This window comes from Nomascus leucogenys, chromosome 4 (assembly GCF_006542625.1).
Source record: "Nomascus leucogenys isolate Asia chromosome 4, Asia_NLE_v1, whole genome shotgun sequence".
NCBI classification, from domain to species: Eukaryota; Metazoa; Chordata; class Mammalia; order Primates; family Hylobatidae; genus Nomascus; species Nomascus leucogenys.
This window is the reverse complement of record NC_044384.1, coordinates 94016076-94031273: the sequence shown is the minus strand read 5'-3', so window position 1 is coordinate 94031273 and position 15198 is coordinate 94016076. Positions and strand designations below refer to the sequence as shown.

The window sequence follows — 15198 nt, the reverse complement described above, 5'->3', positions numbered from 1 at the left end:
AAGAAACAGTTCACAAACTTTAATAATGAAACAAGGGGGAAAGCTGGCAGCACTGAGTAATATTTACATTAGGTAAAAAAAGTTTTTGGTTTAAAGTTATCTCCAAAAGATTGGTAAAATCATTAAGTTATCAAGAACCATTTACCAATTGACTAATAACTCAAAGCTTACTGAGTCTTTTCTTTGGTAGCCTATAATCTAAAGAGAACATAATCTTTCAGCTGGTGTCTACTTCAATAAATAATATTTTTCAACTGACTCCAACAAGTAATACAAATCCTAACTAGTTACTAGTGAAAGAAAAATGAAAAGGAAAAATAATTATCTGCAGTTTAAGAAACCTCAAGGGCCATCTCCACAATAAAGGCTATCCTAATTCTCTCTGGTCCCTTTAAAGGATCATTATGCATTTTCTTAGGTTATTTTAGCGTCTGCAGTGACCACAGCCACCTTCTGATGAAACTCCTGCCCCACAGCCCCTGCAAGGAAGCAGGGCTAGGTCAGATCAGCTACCACCAGAACAAACACTAGTAAACAACACACCCAAGGGCACACACTCTACAAGCCAACCAAGCTCTATGTTATAACCAACCTGACCTCCTTAGGAGATGAATATTACATTTATCAAATTGACAAAAATTACACACTCAATGCTTGACTAGTCAACCGGCACTATACATTAGTCACAGAAGGCATCTTGTGTGCATTGGTAGTAATGCCTCTCTCATGTCACCAATTATCAAAGGCCAGTGATTTTCAAACATGATACCAGAGGTGCCTTAAAGGCCACCTGGTGGTACTAATGGCTGTCTTAGGAAAGTCAGGCCCCCCCAGCACATACAGACTGCAGTGAGCCAAGATCATGCCACTCTACTCCAGCCTGGGTGACAGGGTGAGACCCTCTCTCTCAAAAAAAAAAAAAAAAAAAAAGTCCTTCTTGGCCAGGTGCCATGGCTCACACCTGTAATCCTAACACTTTGGGAGGCCGGGGTGGGCAGATCACTTGAGGCCAGGAGTTCGAGATCAGCCTGGCTAACATGGTGGAACCATGTCTCTACTAAAAATACAAAAAACTTAGCCGGGCGTGGTGGTGGGTGCTTGTAATTCCAGCTACTCAGGAGGCTGAGGCACAAGAATGGCACAAGAATGGCTTGAACCTGGGAGGTGGAGGTTGCAGTGAGCTGAAATCACACCACTGCCCTTCAGCCTGGCAAAAGAATAAGATGATTAAAAAAAAAAAAAAAAAAAAAAAAGGCCTTCTCTTGCTGTTACAACATGTCTTACAAAAAGTCCTTCTCTAATCTTTTAACAGTTAAATCCTTGTTTCTAAAAGCATGGCACACATGCCAGTAGAGATGTTATATGGCGCACAGCCCTTCTAAAATTTTAATAGTTATATGTACTGTACTTAATTTAATGTGTATTAGGAAAAACGACCTAACACTCAAAATCAATATACCATGGATACAAATGTTTAAGATATAGCTAAGTAAAAAAAAGAGGCAGAGGGATGTGAAGAATCCAGTTAAAGAAAAATATTAATAGTACAAATAATATGACAAGGAATGACTGAAACTTAAAAAACAATGAATTAAGTTTTTGCAGATTTTCTTCTAACATTTTATGGGCTTTTTCTTTAATTCTGAGCTATAGCTCAAACTGCTATTTTTTATTTTTATTTATTTTTTATTTTTTTGAGACAGAGTCTTGCTCTGTCACCCAGGCTGGAGTGCAACGGTGTGATCTCAGCTCACTGCAACCTCCACCTCCCAGGTTCAAGTGATTCTTGTGCCTCAGCCACCCAAGTAGCTGGGATTACAGGTGTGCACCACCATGCCCAGTTAATTTTTGTATTTTTAGTAGAGACATGTAGACCATGTTGGCTAGGCTGGTCTCGAACACCTGACCTCAAGTGATCCACCTGCCTTGGCCTCCCAAAGTGTTAGAATTACAGGCGTGAGCCACGGTGCCCAGCCTCAAACTGTTATTTTTTAAAGCGTCAACTTTCCCAACACTATTTGCTCCAAACAAACAAAAAACTATTTCCAATTGATATGTAAGGCTCTAATGGTACCTTCTAATAAATCCCACCTGCTATTCCTATGTCCTATCATTTTAATCAATTCTCTACAGTGAAAGACGGCAGGAAGATGGACAGAAAGCAAGTCCTTACATTATTTCAACTATAAATTCAATTGTGCCTTGAGTCAGGCTTACCTGTGAACTTTGCAACAACATGAATCAATAAACTTTGTTTTCTTATGCCAGTTTGGGCTAGTTTTGTTGTCCTTTTTTTTTTTTTGAGACAGAGTCTCCAGAGTCTTGTTCTGTCACCAAGGCTAGAGTGCAGTGGCACAACTGTGGCTCACCCCAGCCTCGACTTCCAGGGCTCAAGCGATCCTCCCACCTTAGCCTCCTCAGTAGCTGGGACTACAGACATGCATCACCACACCTGGCTAATTTTTAAATCTTCTATAGAGATGGAGTCTTGCCATGTTGCCCAGACTGGTCTCAAACTCCTGGCCTCAAATGATCCTCCTGCCTCCACCTCCCAAATTGCTGGGATTACAGGCCACTACGTCCGGCCTTCCTGTCACTTTTAACAGAAAGAATCATGGTTGCTTTTTTTCCTTGATGGCGGAAAGCACTACTATATCTTAATTCATTAGATCTCAACATTCTTCCTGGCTTTGTATCAGACTGCATTTATGGGAAGTTTGACTCGTTCCCCTACCAGCTGGGATTAATATAATCCTCTCAGTTCCTAAACAGAAGCACTTGGTAAGGGTTAATTATATCCCATTCTTTGCAAGCTGTTATATCATCTTTAATATCCAACCATCTAAATGCTGAACTACTCAGCCATTTTTGTCAAAATCACTAACTCATCACAATATCTCATTAAACCAGTCCAATACATCTCATTTAGCCATTCCTAAAGGAAAGGACTCTTTTTTAAAAAAAAGAACTTTCTGTTATAATCCACTCAGACTAAATAACCAAATTCTTTTGGCATTCATAGGATAATTTCTCCTGATACCTTTTCCAGGATAAATATAGATTTATAGAATATAGATGTTTAAATTTTAACAAAGATATCTCTACAGCTTATCAGAAATCAATAGGCGATTCTCCCAGCACATAAATGCCTTGATAAACAGCTACTATTTTCTTCTGAGAAACACGTTCTTCAAGACCCATAAAGAGTACCTCACACACTGAATTGCCCTCAGAGGGGGCATAAAATGGTGGTTGGTTTCTACAAAGAGAACGAAAATAGTTTAAGATGAGATTTTTTTTTCCGGGCAACTGGGGAGATAAGAAATACAGCTGGGGCTCAAATCCAGAGATATCTAGTCCAGTTAGATAGTGCTATGGACTGAATCCCCCAAAATTCACGTTAAAGCTCTAACCTCCAACTATATTTAGAGACAGGGCCTTTGGGAGGTAATTAGGTCATGAGTGTAGAGCTCACATGATGGCATTCGTGCCCTTATAAGAGGAAACACAAGAGATCTCTCTCTCTTTCTCTCTACCATGTGAGGACATAGCAAGAACACAGCCATCTGCAAGCCAGGAAGAGGACCCTCACCAGGAACAAAATTGGTAAGCAACTTGATTTTAAACTTTCTCCAGCCTCCAGAACCAAGAGAAATAGATTTCTGTTATTTACGACATCCAGGCCAGGTGCGGTGGCTTTTGCCAGTAATCCCAGCACTTTGGGAGACCAAGGCAGGTAGATTACTTGAGGCCAGGAGTGACCAGTCTGGCCAACATGGCAAAACTCTGTCTCTACTAAAATTACAAATATTAGCTGGGCATGGTGGCACACACCTGTAATTACAGCTACTCAGGAAGCTGAGGCACAAGTATGGCTTGAATCCAGAAGGTGGAGGTTGCAGTGAGCCCAGATGGTGCCACCGCACTCCACCCTGGATGACAGAGTGAGACCCTGTCTCAAAACAAAACAAAAAGATACTCAGTCTGGTATTTTGTTATAGTAGCCATAGCAGACTAATACAGATGGTTTGTGGGAAGACAAGACAAATATATGAAAATAGGATGCACTGGTATGGTTACCATATGCACAGATCTTATTCTTTTATCTTTCTAGCTTCTAGGAAACACAGTTAACTAGATATTCCCACCTGCCCTCGCAGAAGGCAACAGACAAAATATTAGCATTTTGCCTTCTTTCTTTTTCATTGTTGTTGTTACTTCTTATTCCACCATCCTAAGCCAAATCTTCAGATTCTTCCTATCATCTCTTCTTCACTTCAATTTTTTCTTTAAAGCCCAAATTTTCTTTAAAGTTCACATTTACTCACCTTGACTTTGGGCAAAAATAAATGAATACAGCTCTGCATCTTCAAACTCTTAAGAGGCAGTGGGGAAGGATGGAAAGTACAGTACTGGCACCAAAACCATGTTTTGGTCCTAATTAGATGTGTCCTTGTGGGAAATCATTAGCCAGTCTATGCCTCAGTTTCTGCTTCCATAACATGAGGGTGTACCTTCCACATCAATGGTCCATTGTTGCTCACTGATGAAGTGGGGCAAGGTGAGCCTGAAGAAGTAAGGAGAGAGAAGACTATGTAGGGGATTGTGGGCTACATTAAAGAAGCTGCTGGAGAATTTTTAACCTTGAATGAGTCAAAAATACAGGATGGGAAGGCGGGAGCTTAGCCACTACTGGTGAGGAGCTATAGGAATTACAAATGCAACAGACAGCCTAACAGCAGCTTGGGAGGAAAGGCAAGATACAGAGATGGTACAGGGTGCTGAGCAGGATTATGGACAGAAATTTGTGAGAAACTAGAACTGTTAGAAGAGCAGCAGCAGCAGTAGTGGGAACAATGGACTGTATGTTCTTTGAAGCGCAAAAGTTAACTTCAGGTGGAGTAAGTTACTTTTATAACTCTTACCTAATCTCAAAATAAAGTTTAAAAAAATAACAGCTCTAATTCACAGCATATACAATAGTCAACTCAAAGTGGATCAAAGGCCTAAATGTAAGGGCTAAGTCTATCTAACTCTTAGAAGAAAACAGTAATACATCTTCACAACCTTGAATTAGGCAATGGTTTCTTAGATATGACACCAAAAGCACAAACAACAAAAGGAAACATAAATAAATTGGATATCATCAAAATTTAAAACCTTGTTTCAATAACAACAAAAACCCCAAGGTGATAGCGGTATTAGGAGGCGAAACCTTTGGGAGGCGATCAGGTCGTGAGGGCAGAGCCCTCATGATTGAAATTAGTGCTCTTATCAAAGAGACCCGAGAGCTAGCTCTCCACCATGCAAAGACACTGCTAGAAGGTGCCATCTATGAATCAGAAGGAGTACCCTCACCAAACCCCACATCAGCCAGTACCTTGATCTTGGACTTCTGAGCCTCCAGAGCTATGAGAAATAAACATATATTGTTTATAAGCTGCCCAGTTTGTGGTATTTTGTGAGAAGCCTGAACAGGCAAAGACACAATTAATATAACTAATAAGGGTCTAGTATATAGAATACATAAAGAACTCTTACAATATAAAAATAAAAAGACAACCCAATTTTCAAATGGGCACAAATGTTAATCGATACTTCTCCAAAAAATAAAAATGAAAATGGCCAATAAGCACATGAAAAAACACTGTTTAGAATTAGTTATTAGGGAAATGCAAATAAAATCACAATAAGACACGGCTTATACCCACTAGGACAGCTGTAATCAAAAGGACAGACAATAACAAGAGTTGGTAAGGATGCAGAGAAATTAGAACCCTCATATATCAGTAGTGGAAAACAGTTATGGAAGTTTCTCAAGAGGTTACAACAAAGAGTTACAGTATAGCCCTGCAATTTCAATGCTAGGTATATATCCAAGAAAAGTGAAAACACATGTTCACACAAAAACTCGTACACAAATTTTCATATTAGCATTATTCATAATAGCCAAAAAGTAAAAACAAGCCTGGACAACATAGTGAGACTGTCTCCTCAAAAAAGCTTAAAAATTAGCCAGGCCACAGTGGCTCACACCTGTAATCCCAGCACTTTGGGAGGCTAAGGCAGGCAGATCACGAGGTGAGGAGATCGAGACCATCCTGGCTAACACGGTGAAACCCCGTCTCTACTAAAAATATAAAAATTAGCCAGGCGTGGTGGCAGGCGCCTGTAGTCCCAGCTACTCGGGAGGCTAAGGCAGTAGAATGGCATGAACCCAGGAGGCGGAGCTTGCAGTGAGCCGAGATCACGCCACTGCACTCCACCTGGGTGACAGAGCAAGACTCCGCCTCAAAAAAAAAATTAGCCAGGCATGGCGGCAGGCACTTGTAGTCCCAGCTACTCAGGAGGCTGAGGCAGGAGGGTTGCTTGAGCCCCGGAGGTGGAGGTTGCAGTGAGCCAAGACTGTGCCACTGCACTCCAGCCTGGGTGACAAGAGTGAGACTCCGTCTCAAAAAAAAAAAAAAAAAAAAAGAGTTTATGGGCCAGGCACGGTGGCCCATGCCTGTAATCCTAGCACTTTGGGAGGCCAAGGTGGGCGGATCACGAGGTCAGGAGTTTGAGACCACCCTGACCAACATGGTGAAACCCTGTCATCTCTACTAAAAATACAAAAATTAGCTGGGTGCAGTGGCACGTGCCTGTAATCCCAGCTACTCAGGAGGCTGAGGCAGGAGAATCGCTGGAACTTGGGAATCAGAGGTTGTGGTAAGCTGAGATTGTGCCACTGCACTCTAGCCTGGGTGACAAAGCGAGACTCTGTTTCAAGAAAAGAGTCTACAGCCAGGCATGGTGGCTCATGCCTATAATCCTAGCACTTTGGGAGGCTAAGGCAGGTGGACTGTGGGAGGCTGAGGCAGGCAGATCACTTGAGGCCAGAAGTTCAAGACCAGTCTGGGCAACATAGCAAAACTGTGTCTCTACAAAAAAACAAAAAAGTAGCCAGGCATGGTGGTACACACCTGTAGTCCAGCTACTTGACAGGCTGAGGTGTGAGAACTGCTTGAGCCTGGGAGGTCCAGGCTGCAGTGCACTGTAGCCTGGTGACAGAGCATGACCCTATCTCCAATAAATAAATAAAGTCTAAATATTACTTAATAATTAGAGTGACGGAAAGGAATAAATGAGGCTGGGTACAATGGCTCATGCCTGGGATCTCAACACTTTGGGAGTTGGAGGCAGGAGGTTCCCTTGAGCCCAGGAGTTCAAGATCACACTGGGCAACACAAAAATAAAACAATTTAATCAGGCATGGTGGCACACACCTGGAGTGCAATGGCACAGTCTTGGCTCACTGCAACCTCTGCCTCCCTGGTTCAAGTGATCCTCCTGCCTCAGCCTCCCAAGTAGCTGGGATTATAGGTATGTGCCACCATGCCCGGCTAATTTTTTTTTTTTTTTTGTATTTTTAGTAAAGATGGGTTTCACCATGTTGGCCAAGCTAGTCTCGAACTCCTGACCTCAGGAGATCCACCTGCCTCTGGCTCCCAAAGTGCTGGGATTACAGGCATGAGCCACCACATCCAGCCTAGAATTCTTGTTTATGTGGGTTATATCTATCAAAATTCACCATTGTAGAAACTAAAGGTATCATTAAAAAAAATTGTTAATTTATTTTAAAATAATAACCTATTACTCATTAACATACTCAATTTTTATGAAAAGTAACTATATTCAGGTTGAGTATTCCTTATCCAAAATGCTTGGTGGGATCAGAAGTGTTTTGGATTTCAGATCTTTTCAGATTCTAGAATACTTGAATTATACTTACTCAGTTGGACATCCCCAATCCAAAAACCTGAAATCCAAAATGCTCCAATGAGCATTTCCTTTAAAAAGCATCATGTCAGTACTCAGGAAGTTTCAGGTTTTGGAGCGTTGCGGATTTTGAATGTTTAGATTAGGAACACACAACCTGTATTCCTAAACAAAACAAAAACTTTACTGAGAAGATGGCATCGTTTACATGTTTGCAAATATCTTTAATGTCTGATTTAATAGAAATAACTAGATTCTCATATCTGCTTCAGCATTCATTCTTTTTTAAAAAAAATTTTTTTTCTTTAATGTTCGCTCTTGGCAGAATCATTCTATGTTCATTCTATTGCAATATGCTGTTCTGGTTGAAGAACATGAAGAAAAGCCACACATAGTTTGTATGGCTATACAAACATCCTATAAATCTCCTGAAACGGTCTCAGAGATGCCCAGAAGTCCTCAGACCACATTTTGACAACAGCTGGTTTACAAGAAAAACAGAAAAGTTTATATAAAGAGAAAATTAAAAAACATACTCCAAACATGCCTACACATAATGATCATCTGGAACTGATTCTGATTAAGCAGATGGGTGAGCCCCAGAATCCTCATATGTAACAAATGCCCCAGATGATTCTTATGATAAGAAAAACAAAATAACTCAAATAGAATCCCAATGATACAAAAATAGCCTAAATTTACCAAGATATAAATGTTTGGCCTCATTTTCAATAAGCATTAACACATATTTCCACACCCCAGGTAAAACAGAACATAATCCTTTATTTCAAAGTTACATAATGGTGTAGAATTTTCAGGCACATATACCCTTGGCTCTCAAACAGCTGAAAGTTACCAAAGTTTATATCATAAAACCCAAGCTTAGAAATCTCTCAAAATAAATCTTTGATTACATAAGATTGTAACTGCTCTCAGGTAAGGCAGTAAACGCTTGTTGCCTTCCAATACCATTCTTCCTTCTCTTTTTATTAATAGGCATACCTTGTTTTATTGTGCATCATTTTATTGTGCATCATTTTATTGTGCTTTGCAGTTACCAGTTTCTACAAATTACAGGTTTGTGGAAGCCTACATTAAGCAAGTCTATCAGCATCATTTTTCCAACAATGTGTTCACTTTGTGTCTCTGTGTTACACTTTGGTAATTCTCACAATATTTCAAACTTTTTTGTTACTATTGTATCTGTTACAGCCGGGTGTGGTGGCTCATGCCTTTAATCCCAGCACTTTGGGAGGCCGAGGTGGGCGGATCACGAGGTCAGGAGATCGAGACCATCCTGACTAAATGGTGAAACCCCGTCTCTACTAAAAATACAAAAAAATTAGCCGGGCATGGTAGCGGGTGCCTGTAGTCCCAGCTACTCGGGAGGCTGAGGCAGGAGAATGGCGTGAAACTGGGAGGCGAAGCTTGCAGTGAGCCGAGATTGCGCCACTGCACTCCAGCCTGGGCGACAGAGCGAGATCCCGTCTCAAAAAAAAAAAAAAAAAAAGAGTCTAATGTACTCACAAACTGTTTATGAGAATATTTATGAATAAAATCAGACTCATAGTAGACATGTTTAGGAGACTGCCGCCCAGACTATGCTTTGGAAGTGCCCCTCCTATTGCAGGGGTGAGCCTAAGTGACTGCTACTGCTACTGAAACCTTGTCTCCTAACCACAAGTGAACAAAATGGGACACCTATCCCATGCTGAGCCAATCAGATACTCCAGTGGTAAGCTTCAGCCTCATTCCAGAAAAAGAATTTAGCTAAAATCAGTAGTACTATGGAAACCCAAAGTCAAGCAGAGTAATGGGAGAGAAGAAACTGAGGCCACTGCAGCACAAACCAGCTTCAGCATGGAGAACAGAAAAGACATGCAAAGACCAAAGACAAAAAAAAACACACAGCTCCAGAGACAGAGGCCTGGGGCTTTCCAAATCCCACAGGTTCATCCCTGCTTCCCACACACTTGGATTCCAAAAGACTGCCTGGAATCCTTACAATCACTGTCCCTTTACTTAAAGTTTATTTGAGGTTTCTGTTCCTATCAAGTTAATCCTTGACAGATACAAAATTTTATGAAGAAAAAAAGTATTAACAAAAATGCCAAATATTAATAGCAGTTGCCTCTTAGTAGAATTAAGAGTGATATTTTCTAGTGTTTATAATTTCTTTTCTTTTCTTTTTGAGACAAAGTCTTGCTCTGTCGCCAGGCTGGAGTGCAGTGGCCCGATGTTAATGCAACCTCCACCTCCCAGGTTCAAGAGATTCTCCTGCCTCAGCCTCCCGAGTAGCTGGGACTAGAGGCGTATGCCACTGCACCCAGCTGATTTTTGTATTTTTAGTAGAGATGGGGTTTCACCGTGTTGGCCAGGGTGGTCTCGATCTCTTGACCTTGTGATCCGCCCGCCTCGGCCTCCCAAAGTGCTGGGATTACAGGCATGAGCCACCACGCCTGGCCTAGTGTTTATAATTTCTTTACTTGCCAAGTTTTCAGCAATGAGTATATTATTATTCACTCAGGAAAAAAAAAAAAAAACTTGAATAAATAACGTAATTCTGTATTCGGATAATTACGGCTTTACTAAATAATTGGTAATTTCAAAGCTAAAGGTGAGGTACAGTATATCAAACCCAGGAGGTTTCAAACCTTGTTCCAGAGGACACTTTGATTCTGTGGTTAATGCCTCCAGAGCCACTTCAGGGGTAAAGAAGCTCAGCATAACCCCTGCAGTCAACACCTTGTTCAGTTTCTTCCTAGCTCAAAGACCTCCTTAACCCCCTTCACTTAGGACAGGGCCTTAAAAGACATTTTATGCAAGGTGAACCACTCCCCCTTCTACTCAGGGCTTTAGCCAATTGTGTCAGAGTGGGAACCTGCCCCAAACCAGACCAGATTATCTTCCTCTGGCTTTGGAAGTGAATTAAAGATTCACTCTTTTTCACTGAAGTGGCTAAAAATGTTAGCTTCTCACCTTAAAGATCAGAGAAGGACTGGGCACGGTGGCTCACACCTGTAATCCCAGCACTTTGGGAGGCCGAGGTGGGCAGATCACACTGTCAGGAGATCGAGACCATCCTGGCTAACATGGTGAAACCCCGTCTCTATTAAAAATACAAAAAATTAGCCGGGCGTAGTGCAGGCGCCTGTAGTCCCAGCGACTTGGGAGGCTGAGGCAGGAGAATGGCGTGAACCTGGGAGGCGGAGCTTGCAGGGAGCCCCACTGCACTCCAGCCTGGGCAACAGAGCAAGACTCTCAAAAAAAAAAAAAATTAGCTGGGCATGGTGGCATGCACCTGTAGTCCCAGCTACTCGGCAGGCTGAGGCAGGAGAATCACTTGAACCTGGGAGATGGAGGTTGCAGTGAGCCAAAATTACACCACTGCACTCCAGCCTGGCTGACAAAGTTAGACTGTCTTTAAAAAAAAAAAAAAAAAAAAAGAAAGAAAAATCAGAGAAGGGGAAGAAGGCAGTTTGCAGGGGGCATGAAATATAAACAAGATCTGCACACACAAAAAAGAGCAAAACCAAGAGGTTTCCCTGGTTATGAACTCTAGCCATTTTCTGAAGCCCTACTAGGTTTATGTCTTAAATAGCTGGAAACAGGTATTTAAGCTGTGTGTCCTTAGAGTAAGTTCCCCTTTACTGCTTGAAGTAGCTTAAATTAGTTTCTGTTTTAGACAAAGATACACACGCAAGCCCCATTTCAACAAAATTAGTCATTAAGGTTCCAGATTAGATTTCTATTTACACAGGGAACAAAGTTCTCTACTAAAAAAAGGTATTGATTCTAGTACCTCAATTTCATTTTACAAGTGAGAAAATTAAGGCCCAACTTCCCAATGCAAAAGTCAGGGGTTCCCTTCACTTAAAAAGGAAATTTCAGCCGGGTGTGGCAGCTCACACCTGTAATTCCAGCACTTTGGAGGCCGAGGCAGGTGGATCACCTGAGGTCAGAAGTCCAAGACCAGCCTGGCCAACATGGTGAAACTCCGTCTCTACAAAAATATAAAAATTAGCCAGGCATGATGGCAGGTTCCTGTAATCCCAGCTACTCAGGAGGCTGAGGCATGAGAGTCACTTGAACCTGGGAGGCAGAGGTTGCAGTGAGCCAAGATTGTGCCATTGCCCTCCAGCCTGGGTGACAGAGTGAGACTCCGTCTCAAAAAAAAAATTAAAAAAACAGAAAGAAAAAAAATTTCTAGAAAATCAATGCTTCTCAAATGAAGACTTAAACACATCTTACTGTGTCCCAGGAACTATTCCAAATGCTTTACAAACATGAAATTACCTAATCCTCACAACAATGCCATGATATAGGTACTGTTAATCCTGTTATAAAGAAGAATGCGAGGCTCAAACAAGCTAAGTAACTTGCCCAAAGTCACATGGATTCAAACCTAGGCAGCCCAGCTTTAGAGTCTGGGTTTTGTTGGGGTTTTTCTGGGGACAGTGTCTCGATCTGTCACCCAGGCTGGAGTGCAGTGGCACGAATATGGCTCACTGCAGCCTCGACCTTCCTTTATTAGAGAATCTTCCCCATCCTCATCCTACATCTTCTAAAATCAGTGATTCTTAATGTGGGGACAATGGAACAGAAGGTCCATGGATAAACCCAGATAGTCCATGGAACCACATACATGATTTCGTCTTACTCAGCCTTTTCCTAGTGGAAAGTTCATAATGTTCATATTTTTAAAAGATCCAGGAAGCAAAAGGTTAAGAACCCCTGACCTAAAAAAAACTCTATACAGTGGCATACACTATGGAAAATGAAATTCAAATAAGTCCTTTAATAATTCACATTTTTGCAGCATCTCAAATATGTTTTCTGTTTATTTGGTCAAAAAACATATTCATGTTATAAAGAATGTCCCAAATAATGAGAATCCAAAAGAATCTCCTTTAGCTATTTAAAAACACAATCAACTACAACAACCCATTCTTATGCTTTCTGGTTAAATTGTTATCTTGCTGTACATATAACTTCAGGTTAACATGGCAAGGTGAATAATAAATGGCTTATAAATCTCTGATTCAAAATCTTTGAGAACTGTTTTTCTTACTTTAATAAGATAAAGAATTGCTCACATATTCACCCATTCTATCAAAAGTATTTATAGAATGCCACTAGGTGCCAGGCACTGCATTTGGCCTTATCAGCTACTATGATTAATTCTTGGTTCTCCTCTAAATTATTGCCTCAATCTACAAATACAGGTTAGAGCACATCCTATTTGTATGCTCCGCAACTAACATAATGCCTGGTTCTTAGTGGAAACTTAATGTCGCTTAACTGTGTTATAATAAAACACCCAGAAGGCAGGCCAAATACGAAAGCAGTAGCTTCGCATTAAAAAAACTCCCCCTAGCCAATTTTCTTAGTCAACCAGGCCATTACAGTCAGAATGAAATTGAAATCTGTCACCAATACCAAAAAAAAAAACAAACCAAAACAAAAACGTCTAAACAAACGCCCTTCTGATAACAATTTTCTTGGACACATGAAAACAAGCAATTCCTTATTCTAAAAAGACCTTAAACAACGTCAAGAATAGATGTTTCTAAAGCCTTTCGATAAGGGGCCATACATAAGAATGGAAAAGTTGACTGATTCACAAGTAAATGATGTTCCCTATATTCATCTTGACAGTAGTTTCACACCAACTGTTCCAGAGGCAACATAAAAAAATAACAGAAATGAGGCCGGGCACAGTGGCTCACGCCTGTAATCCCACCACTTTGGAAGGCCTAGGCGGGCAGACCACCTGAGTCGGGAGTTCGAGACCAGCCTGACGAAAATGGAGAAATCCCGTCTCTACTAAAAACACAAAACTAGCCGGGCATGGTGGCGCATGCCTGTAATCCCAGCTACTTTGGGAGGCTGAGGCAGGAGAATCGCCTGAATCCGGGAGGCAGAGGTTGCGGTGAGACAAGATCGCGCCATTGCACTCCAGCCTGAGCAACAAGAGCAAAAACTCTGTCTCAAAAAAAAAAAAAAAAAAAAAAAAAAACACAAATGAGGCACAAAAGGAGGAAAGGGAGAAAATGCATGCTGAGATAAGCATTTCGGCTCAGGCTGAGGGAAACGCTCAGAGTTACTGCAAATGACTAAAACAATCTGAGCCTTAAAACTTGGTTGTGCAAGTTCGGCTACTAGAGTTCATCTGTTATGGGCATTGTTCTTGAAAAAGTACCAAACAAACATCCTGCCTGCAGGCTTCTCCGGGTGGGTGCTACTAACCCTTTTAGTTAATTCTGTGACTCCGGGTTTAAAAGAAATAAAGAATAGGATGAACATCAACAAGTATTTAGGAAGGGCCTAAAGAGAACTTTTCACCCCTAGCCGCAGCCCAAGATCCTCCCACGGGAAGTGCCTTAGGACCGCAGCCCGAAAGCGCGCGGGAGGGGAGACTGGCCACGCCCGGATGCGCGGAGGACAGGGTCCTGGCCCGCCAGCCCGCGGGCCGCTGGCTTTGCTGCAGCCGCCCCGGCGCAGGGGCGGAGCGCGGAGAAAGGGCGGGGCCGGGCCTCACCTCCACGGCCTGGCCCAGCTCCAGGTCGAAGCCCACCACACACACGCAGTGCAGCCAGGCGGAGAAGCCGTCCCAGCGGAGCAGGCCCCGGCTACGGCCATCGTCCTCTTCATCGTCCTCTGGAGCGCCTCCCGCCGCCACAAGGGCCGGCGCCTCGCGCCCCTCGGCCCCTGCCACCGCCTCGTCCAACGGCCTTCGAGAGCCGGGACCCAAGACCGCAGGGCCCCTCAAAGCCATCCGCCGCCCCCTGGCTGTTCGCGCCGCCTCCACCGCGGACCGCGCCGCAGAGCGCGCTTGCCTCCGCGCAGGCGCAGACACCGCTGTCGCAGTCGCTGGGGACCCACTCAGTCCGGGCGGGGCTGCGGGTCACGTGATCCTGGGAGCGGACGTGGGGACGTCACGCTGCCGCTTGTCTCGGACTGTGAAGCCGGCCCTGGCCTCCTTGTCTGAAAGCTCTTTGGGACTGAAATGGTTGTTTATGAATCCTTGTCAACCTCGTTCTCAGTCAACGACCAGGGAATAAATTATTCGTGGAATGACACCGTTCATAATTATTATAAGGTATTACTAAATTATGAAAGCGCAGGCCGGGCGCGGTGGCTCACGCCTGTAATCCCAGCACTTAGGGAGGCCGATGCGGGCGGATCATCAGGTCAGGAGTTCGAGACCAGCCTGACCAACATGGTGAAACCCCGTCTCTACTAAAAATACAAAAAAATTAACCAGGCGTGGTGGAGCGCGCCTGTAATCCCAGCTACTCAGGAGGCTGAGGCAGGAGAATCGCTTGAACCCGGGAGGCAGAGGTTACAGTTAGCTGAGATTGCGCCACTGTATTCTGTCTACCCTGGGCGACAGAGCGAGATTCCGTCTCAAAAAAATAAAAATAAAAAATATGAACG

The 15198-nt window shown here is 42.8% G+C and overlaps 1 protein-coding gene across 1 annotated transcript in view; it reads right to left on the bottom strand.

Moving 5' to 3' along the window:
• The window catches only part of DENND6A (DENN domain containing 6A), a 63350-nt gene extending 48732 nt beyond the window's left edge, over positions 1-14618 (bottom strand). Inside the window, exon 1 of the mRNA XM_003257222.4 lies at positions 14300-14618. Coding sequence (XP_003257270.2) covers positions 14300-14536 — 237 coding nt within the window. The 5' untranslated portion in view covers positions 14537-14618. The remainder of the gene's footprint in view (positions 1-14299) is intronic.
• Positions 14619-15198: the final 580 nt, after the last annotated feature.